This window comes from Vulpes lagopus, chromosome 1, assembly GCF_018345385.1.
Source record: "Vulpes lagopus strain Blue_001 chromosome 1, ASM1834538v1, whole genome shotgun sequence".
In the NCBI taxonomy this organism is placed as follows: Eukaryota; Metazoa; Chordata; class Mammalia; order Carnivora; family Canidae; genus Vulpes; species Vulpes lagopus.
This window is the reverse complement of record NC_054824.1, coordinates 128,326,800-128,343,498: the sequence shown is the minus strand read 5'-3', so window position 1 is coordinate 128,343,498 and position 16,699 is coordinate 128,326,800. Positions and strand designations below refer to the sequence as shown.

The 16,699-nt window shown below is 40.9% G+C and overlaps 1 protein-coding gene across 3 annotated transcripts in view; it reads left to right on the top strand.

Moving 5' to 3' along the window:
* Nucleotides 1-16,699, top strand: part of B4GALT6 (beta-1,4-galactosyltransferase 6) — a 68,124-nt gene that overhangs the window by 44,779 nt on the left and 6,646 nt on the right. For all 3 annotated transcript variants that reach the window (XM_041761053.1, XM_041761043.1, XM_041761062.1), the window contains 3 exons: nucleotides 3,057-3,181; nucleotides 8,950-9,066; nucleotides 15,524-15,711. In XM_041761053.1, coding sequence (XP_041616987.1) covers nucleotides 3,057-3,181; nucleotides 8,950-9,066; nucleotides 15,524-15,711 — 430 coding nt within the window. The remainder of the gene's footprint in view (nucleotides 1-3,056; nucleotides 3,182-8,949; nucleotides 9,067-15,523; nucleotides 15,712-16,699) is intronic.

Here is a 16,699-nt window from a genome sequence, read left to right as displayed (position 1 = left end):
GGCTGGCTTTCCAAGCCCAACACCCTAGTCCCAGGTGCTGACACCAGAGGCCCAGTGCCAGCCTCCCCTTGGGGCACTAATGTATGGGAACTCTCCTTGGCTCCTAGGACCTGATAGCCCGCCTCCCCTGTCCCTGCCCGGGAAAAGGAGGCAGAGGCCTACTGTTCCGTTTAGCTCATGATGGCATAGTGCTGGGACTGTCACATATGAGTATTGCCAATTCTTTCCAGACCTGATACATAGCAGGGACTTGCTTAGAGACTCATGGGAAATACACCTACCTCAGGCTGGGGCCTGCCAGTGTTGTCTTTGCAGGGGAGTCTGACTTCAACAGCAGTGACAGTTTAGGGTGGGGATTTGTGGCAATACCTGTCTGCCACAGTCCACAGTGGTGCAGGGCAATTCCACAGACTGCCAGCAAGCACTGGTTCCTTCCCAGGGAGACTGAGTGGTTTGGGAGAGGAAGTTAGTAGCTGTTTGTAGCTCCAGGGCATTATAGGGAGATACAACCTGCACCCACAATGCTATCCTCCTTGCCCATTGTGTTGAGAAACAGAGCAGGTATATCCAATTAAGAATACCCAGATTCTGACCTGCTGAATAAGGGAGCACAAGCCCTCCACGTGGGGTTGGCAGGTAGCTCCCTCAGCTTTCGAGCTCCCATTTTGAGGTCAAACCCGAGGGGTCCTTTTGACTGAAGGTACACCACACAAAGGAAGTGGAGTCACAAGATTTACTTACAGACCCCAGAAGCAAGGAGATGCAGTGAGCTGGGGGGAGGGCAGTCCTCTGTTCCAGGTTGAGTGAACAGGGGATAGAGCAGGGTAGCCAGCTCTTGGGGCAGGGGTCACTTAACTTTTTTGTGGACCTAACTGTAAGTGGTAATTTAAAAAGGTGCTGTGGGGAAAAACAAAGCAGGAACTTAAGGCAGGAATCCTGAAGTCACATCCTGATCTAAATGTTGAGACTCTTGTGTGAGTTCAGTGATCATACTTTGAAATGCGTAGGCAGCCACTCAGAAAAACAGAGTTGTTTGTCTCCTCAGACTCCACCCCACCCCACCAAATTATTGTTTCTTCTTCCTCTTCTCGCTCCGATCACACTCTCACTGTTCCCAGTGGCGGCAGTCCTGTCTTGGAAGCCTGTCTCCTACCCTCCACCCCCACACCGCCAAAGAGTAACGTTGCTGGTCCCCCTGGAATGACAATGTCTTGCCCCTGGGTCGTCTTTGGCCTCCAGTCTGTAAGAGAGGAGGATTTCAGAGGAAGGAGGAATAAGCACATAGGAAAGCTGCTGAGGGAGTCTGAGGAATGTGCCTGGTGCAGCAGTTGGAAGGGAAGTGAACTCTGGGGGCCTGGAGCATTAGAGAGAGAAGGTGGTGGCCTGCCTGTTGAGAAGAGAGCTGGAAGGCTTGCCTCCTCATTTGCCAGTGCATGTGTGTTTGAGATAACAGACTAAATGAGACTGGAGAGAACCGCTGACAATAACGGTGATTGCAGCTGGATCGGGTCCTGTCAACCTGGAAAATAGGCAAGGAAATGGGTGTAACAGCACATAAAGAATCCCAGCATAGGTGACGTCTGTGAACTGTCTATAATTTAGCCCAATGGCAGTCACGGTAGCAATCATGAATACCATAAATGCATCAGATGTATTGGTGTGAATTTTACTTGATTACGGTGGTAGATACTGTTTTTGTCAGTGGAGTCTGTACTTACACTGATCAGTCTTACATGGTGACCTGCCCTTTCCCTGTGAGTCCATAGATCACTCTTTCCTTTAGGTGAATCTTGTCACAGGAAAGGCTGGGTGTTTGGTTATAAAAGACCACAAACATCGTCAGGAGAACTGGCAGATGTGAGAAGATTGCACACCCCCCCCCCCCAGCTTACCCTTTGAAATGTAGGCATTTGTATTTTAAAATACTTCTCTCTGGCATGCCTCGATGTTTAGCGGAAGCTGCTGGTATTCCTGTCTCCTTAGGGAGAAGGGAGGGATGGGGAGAGAGGCAGCTGTGAAGCCATAGAATATAGAACAGGAGGAAGGGAAAGGGTTCTCTCCAGGAGGAGCTGAGGATTTTGTGTGTGGCATCAGGGCCACTGAGGCTCAGACGACTTGAAGAGGGACACTTCATTTGTTGGTACGTATTTAATGAGATGAAGAATGAGACAGAACTTAGTTCGGTAAGTTCTTAGTTCTGTTTTTGATTGAATTAATGGGAATGGCTTTCCATCCAAGAGTCATTCCTATTTCAGTGGTATACAGCAGAAAAGCTACTAGTAAAAACACCTCCAGGAATATACTTGTTAATTCAGAGAGCGAGTGCCTAGTGGGCCAGGAATATCTTAAAAGCCTATAGTTTTCCAGGTTTGCATACAAGGGGATATAAATGTATTGAGTTGTGTTTGCAAATTCTCTCAAGAAATGTGAGTAAAGTAGAGGACAGTAATAACAGCTAATGTATATTGAGTGTGTACCCCTGTGGCTGATGCTGTGCTTGATCCTTCACACGCACCATTTTATCTGGTGGATGCAGCCACACTGGGAGGCAGGTATTACCATCTGCTTTTACAGAGAAAGAGGCTGAGGCACAGAGGAGTTAAAGTGTCCCTAGTACACAGAAGGTAGGACCTGGCGGCTCCCTGCCAACCTGACTGCTTAATTAACTCTTAGGTACTATGTGCTCATGCTGCCCATGTCAATGACTTTGAAATTAAAAGTAGTTTAAAAATACTTGAATGAGTTGTAAAATTATGATAAGCCAATTTGTAATGACATGCAAATATTTCCCAAGGATAGTAAAATAGTCACTGTATTATGCAGAGCAAAAAAATTAAACAATTTGGTTTCTGTTTGTCTGATTTGCCAAAGATAGTGAAGCAATCATAGAATTTATCATCCAAACTAAAACCGAAAGGGGGTGATACCAACAATTACATGGTGATAACAGTAACACGCTGTGTACTGTCCTGGCAACTAAATTATGTTATCACCCCACTCACAGTTGTCTATCTTGCTTCATATTAAAACAGTTCTTCACGTGTTTGACCTTCCAGGGGGAATCCTTCACGTCAACGTAAGTGAAATCAGTTTTGATGAAATTCATCAGCTCTTCTCCAAGGACTTAGATATTGAGCCAGGAGGTCACTGGAGGCCTAAGGACTGTAAGCCCAGATGGAAGGTGAGGTAAATTTTCTCATAAGTGATGACATTGTTATTGTGCGTTTGAGGAAAAGTGTGCTTGATTCAGAATATATAGCAGAATATATCTGTCTCTTGGTAATTTGAGACCTCAGAATTGTTGTATCTCATGTGTAGGTATTCACAGTTCCAGTACGATTTCTCAGTGTTACTTGTGAAGACTATAAGCACACCTTTTTGTTTACAACATATGGCTCATGTGTTGTCCTTTGGAGATCCTGGTAATAAATACCTCCCTTGAGATTGGCTTGCAAAGCAGATTTTGCTTTTCCTGTTCCATTGGAAGTGAGGCTGTGACTTCTGTGCACCCCGCTGCTGCCCCTAATGAGTACTGTCACTGGCAGGCATAGCCCCTCCAGCTCCTGGAACTGTGATTTCCAGGTGGGTGTCACACTGGGGTCCCTCAGAGTCTCAGAATCCTAAAGAGGCGGCTCAGAGCTCCCTGTGGGACACACAAAGGAAAACTTTGGGTTCTTCACCTCTATTTCAGAAGACGGAGCACAAGCATTTTATCTTTTTGACGTGTCAGAGTTCTACTTAACGTTTTGTTTGAAAACCTATAAGAGAATGCGTCTGCCTCTGCTGCTTAAAATAAATTGAAAACTATGATTTAAATCAGAGTTGCTCACAGTACTATGAAATTGGCTAGTGAGGGCATATTCCTGTAAGGTAGTGATGTTTGGGTAGGAAGTAACATTTACATAATTCAAGTGAAAATTACATATGATGAAATCAAACATGCTATCCTCAAGGATGGTGATATAGCCTTAATTTGGGAAACATTTTCAATTCCTCTTTTCAATATTCGTATTTTGCTAAAATATTTGTCTTTTTGTACACAAAATCACTGCTGAGGAGGAGAATTTAGATAAAAGCCCTCTGACTTTTCTGGCCATGAACTCTTTGTGTTTGAGGAGTATGTTATTTATATCTACATCTCTAACGCAGAGCGTGTTATCTTGTCTGAGGTAAGCACTAAACCCAGTTCCGTTGAGTTGAGATTACGAGATAAATAAATGCCTTCTTACAAATGATTAAATAAACGTTTGTGTTCTTTTGCCTCAAACAAGTTGTAAAGCTGCTTTACAGTGGATTCCAGTACAAATTTTGGCAAATCATTTATTTAACAGATGTCTAGTCAGATTCAGTTAATAAATGTATCTTCATATTTCATGATTGATTTTTCTCACATTTATATATAAAATAGGGCCTAATTTATACAATTCTACTTTTAAAAAGTGTCCGGGGCAAATAAATTATTTTTCTTCCTTGGGTGATGAGTGTATATATTGAATGCTAATGAGAGAAAAAAAAGCATAATTAAGCACAATAGCTATGGAGTAGCGTGGAGGTTGGTCCTCAGCCGTATTTATGTGGGGTGCAGCATCCTGCTCGAGTATGCATGGTGTACTATGGTAGAATAATTTGGGATTGGGAAAATTAAGTATTCTTGTTCTTTCTTCATTGGTCCTATATCAGACACTGGTTTGTTTTTTTCCTTCTCATTTTCTGGGAGAAATTATACCACACACACAAGTAATTCCTGTTTAGAGATTTTAGTAGACTCTAAACTCCCTGTGAATGACTGGGTGAGAATATTGAAAGTGGAGTTCCTAGGAGCAATCTAATTCAAGGATCTAAAAATAAGCTTATTTTATTTAGGAACCGTATGGTAATGCTGCTCTTATTTCAACTTTACGCAAACCCTTCTCAGAATACAGTTTCTAGTTCTGAGCTCTGCAGCTAAAGAGTGAGAGGAAGTGTGGACATCGTTCAGAGATGATGTGTACTTGCCATATTTAACTAATCAAGGACTCTCCCCCTCCTCTCCTTGTCCCCAGCCTGTTAACAATCTAATCATGTCCCATTCCAGTCTTGGAACAAAGCTGAGTGAGAGGGAGAGAAGAGATTACTAGATTTATGTTAAACCTGTGCTGCCAGCTTGATTCTTAATATTTGAGGTTCTTTTTCTTTTTTTAAAAAAATACCAACTAAGTTCATTGATGGCCAATTAATTAGAACTTAGAACTGAGATCTTCTAAATCTAGTGGTTTCAGCAATTCTCAGGTTTTTGAACACTGGAGGTCCAAGTGGAAATTCATCCCATGTAGGAGGTCTTATGGAAGCAAGCTGATTTCCAGGAGGGTTGGGAGAGGAAGATGGTGATGCTTTTTTAGACTTCCGAAGTAAAGTGGTCACCTGTGACGTTGCCTTTCCATTCAGATGTCACAACTGCTAAACTGCTTTTGCCTAAAACCTAAAGGCTTAAAGAACCAGGCAGCTGCCTCTGTGCGCATCTGCTCAGAGGCATGGGGTTCCATTTCTCGTCCCAGGTGACTCAGAGACGAGTCTTCACCACCTGTTCAGAACTACCCAGGATGTTTGGTAAAAATGACAATTCTCAAACATAATGCTCATTCTGATTCTGTTGGTGGGAAGGGACAAAGAACCTACTTTTTAAATCAAGTGCCTCCTATATGAGAAGCTCCTGGAGACACTGGGAATGGGGAGGATGAGGAAGATGGACCTGAAAGCAGGGCAGAAGATTGAGAGCACAGCAGCTTCTGCTGTGCCCTTTGTCAATGGCAGAGACTCTGGTGCCCTTGGGGCAGATGTGAAGCCGGGTCACTCAGGGACACCATGACTGCTGGTGTGCTTGAAGTGTGAAAGTAGGACAAAAACCTGGGGAAAATGTATGTGGTAAACACTTCTCTTGCTAATCTCCTCATAGTGAGTATAAGAGAAAATAAGCAAGCTTGAAAAATAGGTGCATAAATTCAGTAAGATTAGTGGTTTAAAGTGAGTGCAGACTGAATGGGATAATTTTGCTTGAATAAGAGGCAATGAGGAGAGATTCATGAAGTTGAAGTGTCATTTTGCAGAAGATCATGACCAGATGTTGTGTGTCTCCACTGGAGATGCATCAACAGGAGAGTGGCTCAAGCGGCAAATTAAGGCACACATAAGAAATGGCCTGAAACAAAGGTTATTAAACTTTGAAATATATTGTTACAGAACACTGAGATCTTCGTTTTCCAGACAATAAATTGTAAACTATTGAGAATGTCATTCCACAGCCACAAGAAGCGACCTGCCAAATGAATTTTAAAGATACTGTTTAGCTTTATTTTAATAAAAACTTTGCTTTAGGCATATTCAAAATATTTGATAACCATCTCATTAAAAATAAGGACATTTATTTGCTATTAAGACAACAGTTCAGCTTATTTTGAATTTGTCAAGACACTGGTAATTTTTTTTTCTAATATTCTGTTTCCATATAAGATTAAGAAAAAAGACACCAACTCTTGATATTTTAAATGCTTCATTGAACAAATGACTGTGTTAGGGGCTATGACTTTGTCTTTGTTTATTCTTATATGTTCAACTCATCACTCAGCCTAATTGTATTTAATTAATACGGACTCAGCAGCCGTTTAATAGCTTCTTTCCTTAAATATTTATACTTCTCCTCATCTGCTTTATAACCCATTTACATTATGTCTTAGGCAGCTAACTTGTGGCCAAAATGAGGAAGGGCAAGCTTGATGCTTACTTCTTTCTGCAGAAGTTATCGTGCTGTTCACTTCAGATAAGGCCTGTGGTAGGGATCTGTTATAGCCATCTGACTCCTTGCTCTCCTTTTACTTTTCATAGCAGTTTGCCCACCTAAGAGTGAGTCTAAGGTTCCCTAACAGCTTTGGAGTTGTATTGATTTGGGAATTCTGTGACTGCGCCAGCAGTGGACAGGTCCCCCATCAGTGGAGGCTGTCCCTTGCCAGCAGTGCCATGATACAGGAGGCTGGAGGAGACAGAAGGGCCTCATAGATGTGCGGTAGCTCTGCTCCAGCAGCCTCGTGATGCTCAGGTTCAAGAGGTACCTGATGGGTGAACCAAAAGGGAATGGGAACCCCAGTGGGACTGGCAGAGAAACCAGAGCCTTTTTCTTTTCCTACCATGTACTGAATATAAAACAGTATAAACATGAGAATATCAGCATCATAGCAGCCCTTGTGTCTTTCTGCTATCTCATCAGTGTTAGGGGAAAATTAGTGGTGGTGTTTCTAGTGTAGACTCAGTTATGCTAAATTATTCTTTATGGGCTTTTAAAAATAAAGGACCATTTTAATAATTTAAAATTTCTCTCCTTTATGATCCTGGTAACATAAAATACACAAGTAAGAGTTACTATTTTCTGTTGACTGTATCTAATGTCACATCCTGATTTTACAAATAGGATTAGGTCCTAAAGCTATGCCCTTTCAGTTATTCGTGTTTATTCATTCACTAGGAAAAATTTGATATAGGTGAAATTTCAGTAAATCATAGATTCAGTGTTCCTGCAAAATATTCTGTTATAACCAGTTTAGACTCTATTTTAAAATCAGAATATAGTGTGATGCAGAGATAATGTAATTAGATATATTTTGACTGTTATGTCCTTTGAAAATCCAATGGTTTGAGGATTTATAATCTGTAAAAAACAATTTCAACTGGTATTAGAAAATTTACAATTATAATAAACCCAACCTAGCTCAGAAATTGCTAAGAAAAGTAATATTTAGGAAACATTTCATCTTTTTCAAGGGCAAAATCTAAATTGTAGTGCAACTTTGCTTATATGACAAAGTTTAGATCCAGGAAATAGAGAATTTGAATATGTGATGATTGATAATATTCATTTATTCTTATTTTATATGAACACATTTTATATACATGCTGTTTTTTAGTCTTGGTTTTCAGAGTTCTAATACTTTTTTCCTATTAAAAGAAACACTGATTTGCTGAGAAACTATAATTTCCGTTTATGTGTTTCTTCTTTTGTTCTTTAGATTATGTAAGAAACATTTCTTTGGCTATTTATAAAGGACACATTTCTCTGTTTTCTGCTACTTACATTACCTTTTTTTTTGTTAAGCTTAATATTTTAATGTAATTTTATTATCAATTGCATTTTAAACTCAGTAGTATCTTACCACTGAAATACATATAACATGTACCAAAAATTTATTTGTGCATTTCGATTAAAGGAAAAATGTCAGTATAATTATGAAACTCCTATGTTTTATCCCTTATTTTTCTCAAACATAACTCTATAGACCAGATAAGCCATGTGTAGGATAGTATATACTCAAGTGGAATCTCTTTTAAATTCAGTTTAAAAGCCATGAATTTATTACTTATGGTCTACTTTAAAACCCAGAAGTTACTCTTGACACACCCCTTCCCCTCACTCCTTATATCCAATCCATAATCTAGTCCTGTTAATTTACTTCTTAAATGTTTCAAAAATTCATGTACCTCTTCTCTGCCTTCTCCACAGTTCTGGCAACCATCACCTCTTGTCTTAACTAATTATGTTAATGTCCTATTCTGCTCCCTGAATCTATTTTGGGCTTTCTCTAGTCTCCTCTCCATAGTGGTCTTTGCTATCTCCAAATGTGATTTTGTCACTCTTAATAAATCTTTACTAGATTTACAAGATTTCTCGTGGTGTTAGGATAAAGATCTAAGTAAATGAGTGGCTCTCAGAGCCCACTTATGCGCCCCCCCCCCCCGCCCCAGGTTCAAAAGACTGTAAGTGACACAAAGGCAAGGGCCATATCTGTTTTTTCTCACTGTTGGTGAGAAACTCCATAAAAAGTATGACTTTAAAACCTTCAGAAATTTTTAAGGATAGGTTTTTATCTTTACCTCCAGTGCTTGCTGTTATGTTAATTTACACATGTGACCATTTTGTTTTTAAAGGTGGCAGTTCTCATTCCTTTCCGTAATCGCCATGAACATCTTCCGATTTTTTTCTTGCATCTGATTCCAATGCTCCAGAAGCAGAGGTTGGAATTTGCCTTTTATGTCATTGAACAGGTAAGAATATTTTTCTTTTCTTTTTTTTTAATATTTAAAATTTAAAAAACAATTTTTTTTAAGAGAGAGCATGTGTGAGGGGGAGAGGGGCTGAGAGAGAAGCTCCAGTGGGCTCCATGCTCAGCACAGAACCCGAAGTGGGTTCAATCTCACGATCCTGAAATCATGATCTGAGTTGAAATCAAGAGTTGATGCTTAACCAGCTGAACCACACAGGCACTCCCTAGGTGAGAATATTTTTCAAAATGGTACCTAAGTATACTGAAACTTAAACTCTTAGATATGGTGGGATTAAATATGTTTAGTTTAAGGTGAATCTGGTTTTATGTTTGGGTAAATTCTCATTTGGGATTGGGCATGCTATATACACCACATTTTGTTAATGCATTTGTAAGTTAATGTGCTCCTGTCCTTTTTAATCATCATCTCTTACCTATTAAAGTGAAATATTTTTTCAAATTATTCTTCATATTATCAGCTAACTTTTTCTCCATAAATGTTATTCATATCTCAGCATTCCATATATACAATTTCTTTCAGTCTTACTTGAATTCTTGGAGGATATTTACCATACTTGCAGCTTTTTCCACTTCTGTCATTACCTGGTTTTATACCTAAGGTACCATCTTGGATTTCTTTTGTCATCTTTCTCTCCCACCCACCTCCCAAACACCTAGGGCACTGGCTGGATTTCATCAGTGATTTCTAGGTAGCATTTCTAAAATGGTGCATTTTGTTTGTGTTTCAAATATATTGTCATTTGGATAAGTTTGGTTTTGTCATTGATAACCTCATTCTATCATGATACTCCCTCTCTTTACTTACACTAAACATGACTAAAAATGTATTTCCTTACTTATCAGTAGACAGAAAATGACCTAGCTTCTGTTATTAGGTGTTTCTGGGTTTGTTTTGTTTTGTTTGTGGAACACATTCAAATTTTGTTCCTAAGATTATTATATATAGTATGTTATCCCACCTCTTTTGTGGCTCATTCTAGATCTGCTCTTTGCTTTTTGCCTCTCTTTTCCCCCCCAGGAAATCCTTGGTATTTATTACAACCTATGCTTCTCTGTATGCAATCACCCTGCTAAGGTGATTTGTTCCTGTGCAATGATGCGTATAATGCACATGTGCTTGTTAATCTGACAACCTATACTATGAAAATTGATTTTCTTTAACCTGATAACAAATAAAAGTTTTTAGCTTGTATGGTAGCCATAGTTAAAAACCTCTAGGTCAGTTTTACCAACTGCTAGTTTCCTTTTTTGAAACGTCAGCCCCCTTAGCATGTTGCGAGGTGAGATGTCTGTGTCTGGGTTTTTACAGTCCTCCCTCTCCCAGCTGAGCTATGGAAGAGGGCACTGGGTTTATGTTTTTAAAGGCATAGTCTTCTAAGAGGCCAGCAGCACTGAATTATTTTGTGAATGTGATGAAGCAACCTTTCCAAAGCAACTAAGATCCATATTTTTATAAACCTCTTATGTCTAAATCTCAGCCTTGATCAATATTAATTCAGGCCTATGTATTTAGTAGTGGGTGGTTTTGAGGTAGTAACATTTTTACCACATATGAAATAGAAGAGTGATGTTTCTGCTGGACTGGTGCCCAGAAGTGCTAAGCATTTGAAGAACAGCTTAGAACTCTGAGTTAAATATAGAAGATTGTACACATATTTACCACTTCCCCTTTTCAAACTCCTAAAATGAGAGTGAAAGAAAAAAGTTTTTTTAAAAAAGTTTTCAAACCAGGACAGAGAGATGATTGTTGAGAGATTTCAACACATGTCTGGGAGTCAGGAAGCAGATAGGTCACTAACAGCTCCCTTTATAGAACACAAGATGTTCAAAACCACGTGCTTGTTGCCGGCGATCGTGATCGGCATTGAGTCAGTTTGCTGGACAGTCGCCTGCAGGTCTCGGTACCTGAAAGATGTCACAGATGGACTGAAGCACTGGGCTAAAGTAACAGGACTGTTCAAAAGTCTCACTACAAAACAGTGAGATTCCCAGTTCCTCATCTTTGCTAGTGTTGCTAGGTGATTACTCCATTGTGTATTATAAAAAATAAAAGTTTATCCTCTGGAGAAACCACACCAGAGGAAGTCCAGACTGTGCTGGCCCAGCTCAGCTGGGGGCCTCAGAGCACAGGGGTTAAGTAAGTTCAGGTGCCGACCCTCGGGACCCTCAGGGCTTCTCTCTGTCTGGTTTTTTTGAAGCCAGCAGTGAGGTATGAATCCCCCCAACCCCTTCAACTAAGGCAGGGCAATGAGTAGTGTCTGTATTAGAGAAACAGATTAGCCCCAGGAAAAAGATGCCTAATCTAATATTTAGAAATTTCCAAAGGAAGAGGCTAGCTCATCACTTTATCACCTCCACAAAACCCTTTCCTTCATTCAACAATAGGGATACAGCAGTGAACACGGCAAGGTGAGGCCCCTCATTCTGTTGAGGAGAGATGGGCAATAATAAATAATTTGTGCTATGTCAGGGAATGCTGGGGACTAAAAAAGTCAGGGCAGAGAGGTATGCTCTTTTATACAGTGTGTTCAGGGAAGGCCTCTTGGAGGAGGTGAAGTTGGGGCAGCCCTGAGTCATGTGATGGGATGTGGATTCCAGGCAGGTACATGGTGTGTTTGTGTAGAGGTTGGTGTCCCTGGAGCGGGTGGGTGGGGGGCAATGTTAGGGAGGAAGTCAGAGAGGGTGTGAGAAGCAGATAATGGAGGGCCTGACAGGTTAGGTTGCAGACCTAGGTTCTTGCATGTGAGGCTGGAAGACACTAGAGGGTTTTGAGTCGAGCAATGACATGACCTAATGGAGGCTTTGAAAAGATGACTGTGGTGAGTGTAGGTGCAGTGAGGCAAGGGTGGAGAGGAGGGCAGTTACGGTGCTCTCACAGCTGTCTAGGCAAGAGGAGATGTGGGCTTGCACTGCTGTGGTGATGGAGGGGGAGGTGAGCTGTGGTGGGGTTCGGGCTACCTTGGGTTGAAAAGTAATGTTACTGCTGATGAATCGGATATGCATTGTGAGCGATGGAGAATTGTCAGCAGTGCCCAACTTTGTGTCTTGAATGAGAGTGTTGCCATTTTCTGGGCTATGAACATGTAGGACACAGGGAGAGGAATGAGGCTTTCAGTTTTTTATTTTAGTTTGGTTTAGGGATTTGCTTGTGCACCTGTATGTGCATGTGTGGTGTGTTTGAGTCAAAAGTGAGATGCCACAGTCCTTGCATACCTACATGGAGACTCTGCCCGGCTTTTCAGTGCCTCACACTCCAACATGAATGCCAAGGGTTCTCAAGTTTTGAAGAAAGCTTGCACAAGAGGAGACAAAACCAACCCAGCAAGAGGGAGTATAGGGAATAGAGAGAGTGAAAGAAACAGAGAGAATCTTAAAAGAACAACAGCTCATAATCAGTACCCACAGAGAGTAAAGATAATGAATCTGCAAACGTAGGCCATCATAAAGGAAGAGTAGTCAGAATAAGGATGTTATTGTAAAAGAAAATGCCATAACAAAATAAAACTTTGAATAGAATGGCTGGAAGATAAGAAAATAACTCCTAAAATAGATTCAAAACGTAAGAAATTAAGATCAGTCACTACCAGTATGTCACTGGGGTAACCACTCCCAGCATGGCCCGCAAGGATTTTTGCCCCTGTGGAACCAGGCCCTTGTGTGGTCTCTTCCCACAATGAATAAGGTCTGACTTGCATGGGTGACCAAACTGCAGAGTGACAGCCTGCAACTTCTGACGCCAGGTCGTGGAAGACATTGCTGCTTGTGCCTCGGTCTCTTGGATGGCTCCCTCTCCGGGAAGCCAGCTCCCAGGTCATGAGGACACAAGCAGCCTGGTGGAGGGGAAGCCAGCTTGGCAGCAGTGTCTTGCTGGCTGTGAGTGAGCTACCTTGGAAGCCCAGACGTCATGGAGTAGAGATGAGGCATCTGTACAGTGCCCTCAGAATTCCCTGTTCACAATTAGCAGTAGACTTACTAATCAGAGTGCTGGAAAAATAGAGCAGAAAAAAAACTGGGGAGGGAGTTGGGGGAAAATGACCAAAGAAATAATATAAGAAAAAAAAATAATATAAGAAAATTTCCCAGAAGGAAAGACATGTCTTCGGGTTAAAGGGACTCACATGTACACATGAATCAAAGATAGATCCACTGTGAAGTTGGATGAATGCAACTTAAAAAGAGAAGCTCTCAAGAAGGTTCTGTAGGAAGAATTAGCAGTGATTATTCATCAGGGTCATATGAACCTTCTCAGTAATGCTGATAGCTAGAGGATTATGGTGCCATGCTGTTCTAATTCTAGGGGAAAGTGATTTTAACCTAGAAATTTTTACCCAGCCAAAATGTCAGGCATGTGGGTAAACTGATGGCGTTTTCAAGCATTCATTATGAAATATATATATATATATATACATATATTATATACATATATTATTAAAAATATATGTATGTATACATATATCCTATCCATATATCCCTGATGCCGGGGAATGAAGGAGTAATCCTGGGGAATGAAGGGGTGAGCCAGGGAACAGAGGGGCAGTGCCAGGGAACAGAGGAGAGATACCAGGGAACAGAGGTGTGATCCTGGGGAACAGAAGGGTGATGCCAGGGAACAGAGGGGTGATCCTGGGAAATGGAGGGGTGATACCAGGGAACAGAGGGGTGATCCTGGGGAACAGAGGGGTGATGCCACGGGAGCAGAAAGGTGACACCAGAAGCGAAGGGATGACATTAGGGAATGGAGGAGTGATCCTGGGGGACGAAGAAGTCCTAGGATGAGAGGTACAAGGTCAGACCAGTCCAGACTGGAGCAAGAATCCAGGGCAGTGACAGTTGGTATTGGGCTTGAGGGGGTGGAAAAGGAATTGATAGATGACTTGATGTGTTTGCATTACATCAGTTATTAATAAGTACAAGGCATATCTATTGGGGCTTTTGTACAGAGTAATAATAGTTACATAGAAAACAGAAGATAGTTATTAATCCCAGTTTGAAAAAGAAAACAGAGTCATGATTCGCTCAGCACTCTGGAAATATTTATGCAGTCCTAATAATATAAAAATTATTGGTTTAGCCAAAAGTTATGGTCTAACTATATTGGGAAAATGGATGGAGGGGCCGTGAGTGTGGTGGTGTGAATCCTCAGTGGCCATGGTACTAAGTCAGTAGACAATGTCTGTCGTTAATGAGGCGAGGAAATATCGCAGCTCTCATTACCTTGCAATATGGAGAGAAGTACTAGAATAAACCACCAGAGGCGGTGAAATGCTCTGCTTCTAGAAGATGGAGATGCGTTAGACATAGGACAACTTATTTTTATTATAAGCCATTAAGTTTTATGTCCACATTTAATAAAAAAACAATTTTTTTAGACCTTCAAGGAAAGGAGATTGTTCACACTGATGTTGATGTGCCAGCAATGACACTATAATTTTATTCCCCATCCTTTTTATTCTTCTTTTGATTGGTGAAGAGAGAAGCTACAAGATATAAAGTGATTTCTGTTACCTCAGGTTAGTGCAGGGCTCGGGATGAGAAACTGGTCATTTCTCACTCTGAAGGCAGCCCTTTGGTGCTGCCTGTGTTGTGTAGCCCATTTGCCTTGGTCATCATCCTGTTTTGTTGCTAGTTTGGAAATGGCTTTGAGAAACATGGCAAAGGTGTGGGTAATTGCGCTTTAATTTCCTTCAGATACAGAATGAAGCAATTTAATTGCCCTTGCACCTTAATATAATTTTCCTCATAAATAAAGGGAAGTGACTATTCCATAGGAAGTTGGGTTCTGCATAACAAGTCCCCATTTCCTTGTCCCTTAAAGTGTTCTTGGTCTGTATCATAAGCAAAAATGATAAAAATGGGAAGTGTTTGTTGCCCAGGCATTTTAATATATTTTTTCTTAGTAATAAAGGAAAATGGCTGTAATAAAGGAAGTTGGGTTTTGTTTAATAAGTTCCACTTGTTTTTGTCTCTGAAAATGTCTGTGTGTTTATTGTAAGCATTAACAGTACAGTTCGCTCTCACTGACCTTGTTCTGTAAGCAAAGGCCTACTCCTTGTCCAGTCATAGTTAATCTCATGCTTCTCTTAGTCTTGACATATATGGAAAGCTTCACTAAAAAATACAACCTGTATTATTTTTAATGGCTTTATATTTTTCTCCTGGTCATAAATGATCTATACTCTGATGTATTTGAGGTAAGACAGAAATGCATTGTAAATGCACTTGATAACAGTGTTTTGTTTTATGTAACCAAAGTACAAAAGAATGTAGTAAGTAAATCTAAACAGTATATTTGAAGATCCTGAAGTGTATTTTTTATTTTATCTAGTTGGTTTGGATGTATTTACTATTATTATTTGACTGTGATTCAGCAAGTTAGAAAATCTTAGAAAAAAGTCAGATGACAAAGCCTGACTACATTTCTGTTTTCCTCTGTGAAGACTGGCACACAACCTTTTAACCGTGCAATGCTCTTCAACGTGGGCTTCAAAGAGGCCATGAAAGACAGTGTCTGGGACTGCGTAATCTTCCATGATGTGGATCATCTACCCGAAAATGACCGAAACTATTACGGTTGTGGAGAAATGCCACGTCATTTTGCAGCAAAGCTGGATAAATACATGTATATGTGAGTAATACGCAGTCTTCCTGATATCAGACAATAGCTTTACAATATGGTATCATTGAAATGGTAGCTCTGTAAGGTGCCAGGATCTAAAAGGGCTCAAAAGCCTAAGAGCATCTTTAGCCCTGCTTGGTCCTCACAGGGAGCCAGGATGTAGAGTCACTTGCTCACCATCTAGGTACTTCCTCACATAGGGGTCTGCATGTGGGTCGATGGGAAAGAGAACCTGGGTTCTATGTCAAGCAAATGTGGGTTTAACTTCTGGTTGCACACTTACCCATGATAGGACCTGATGAGTCCCTTATATCTCTGCCTGCTGGTTTTCTTGTCCGTTGGAGTGATAGAGTCCACCCCTAGGGCTGCAGGAGGTCGCACATTCTGGGCCTGCCCTGTGTGCATGCACGTAGCCCTGGCGGCTCCCTTCTGCTTTCCCTTTCCCAGTAATTTGTTTCAGGGAAAGGAACTTGTTTCTAGGTTATAGTTTCTTGTCTTGCCTTTAATAGTAAGAGGCAGACTTTTTTTGCTCTCTGACTGCACATATCTCGAAATGTAAACAGTCAGCGGAGCTGTGACAGTAACTTAAATGGACATTGAAGCATGCAAGTCATTACAGCTTTCATCAGCTGATGGATGTGGAGAAAAGAGAGAGCAGCTTGGAGCAGGGGAGATGTTACCCACATCACAGTTTTGCCTGCTGCCCAACCCACAGGATAGAGGGAGGCAAAGAGTCTCAATGACATGACCAGGTGAATCAGCACTAGAACAGGAAAGGAATGCCCTTTTTTTTTTTCATCTGGTCATTATTATTAGAAAACCTTTTCTTATTATTACAGTGTCTGAACTCCCAAGTTAGGCATTACTGCAGGCTTGGGGAAGATCATTTCAAATTTAAATGCTAGAATCAGAAACTGGTTTTTAGCCCTGGTTCTTGGAAACTCGGTATTGATTAGGCCACTAGAGTCAAATTAGATTCAAAGTAAATGGTTTTCAC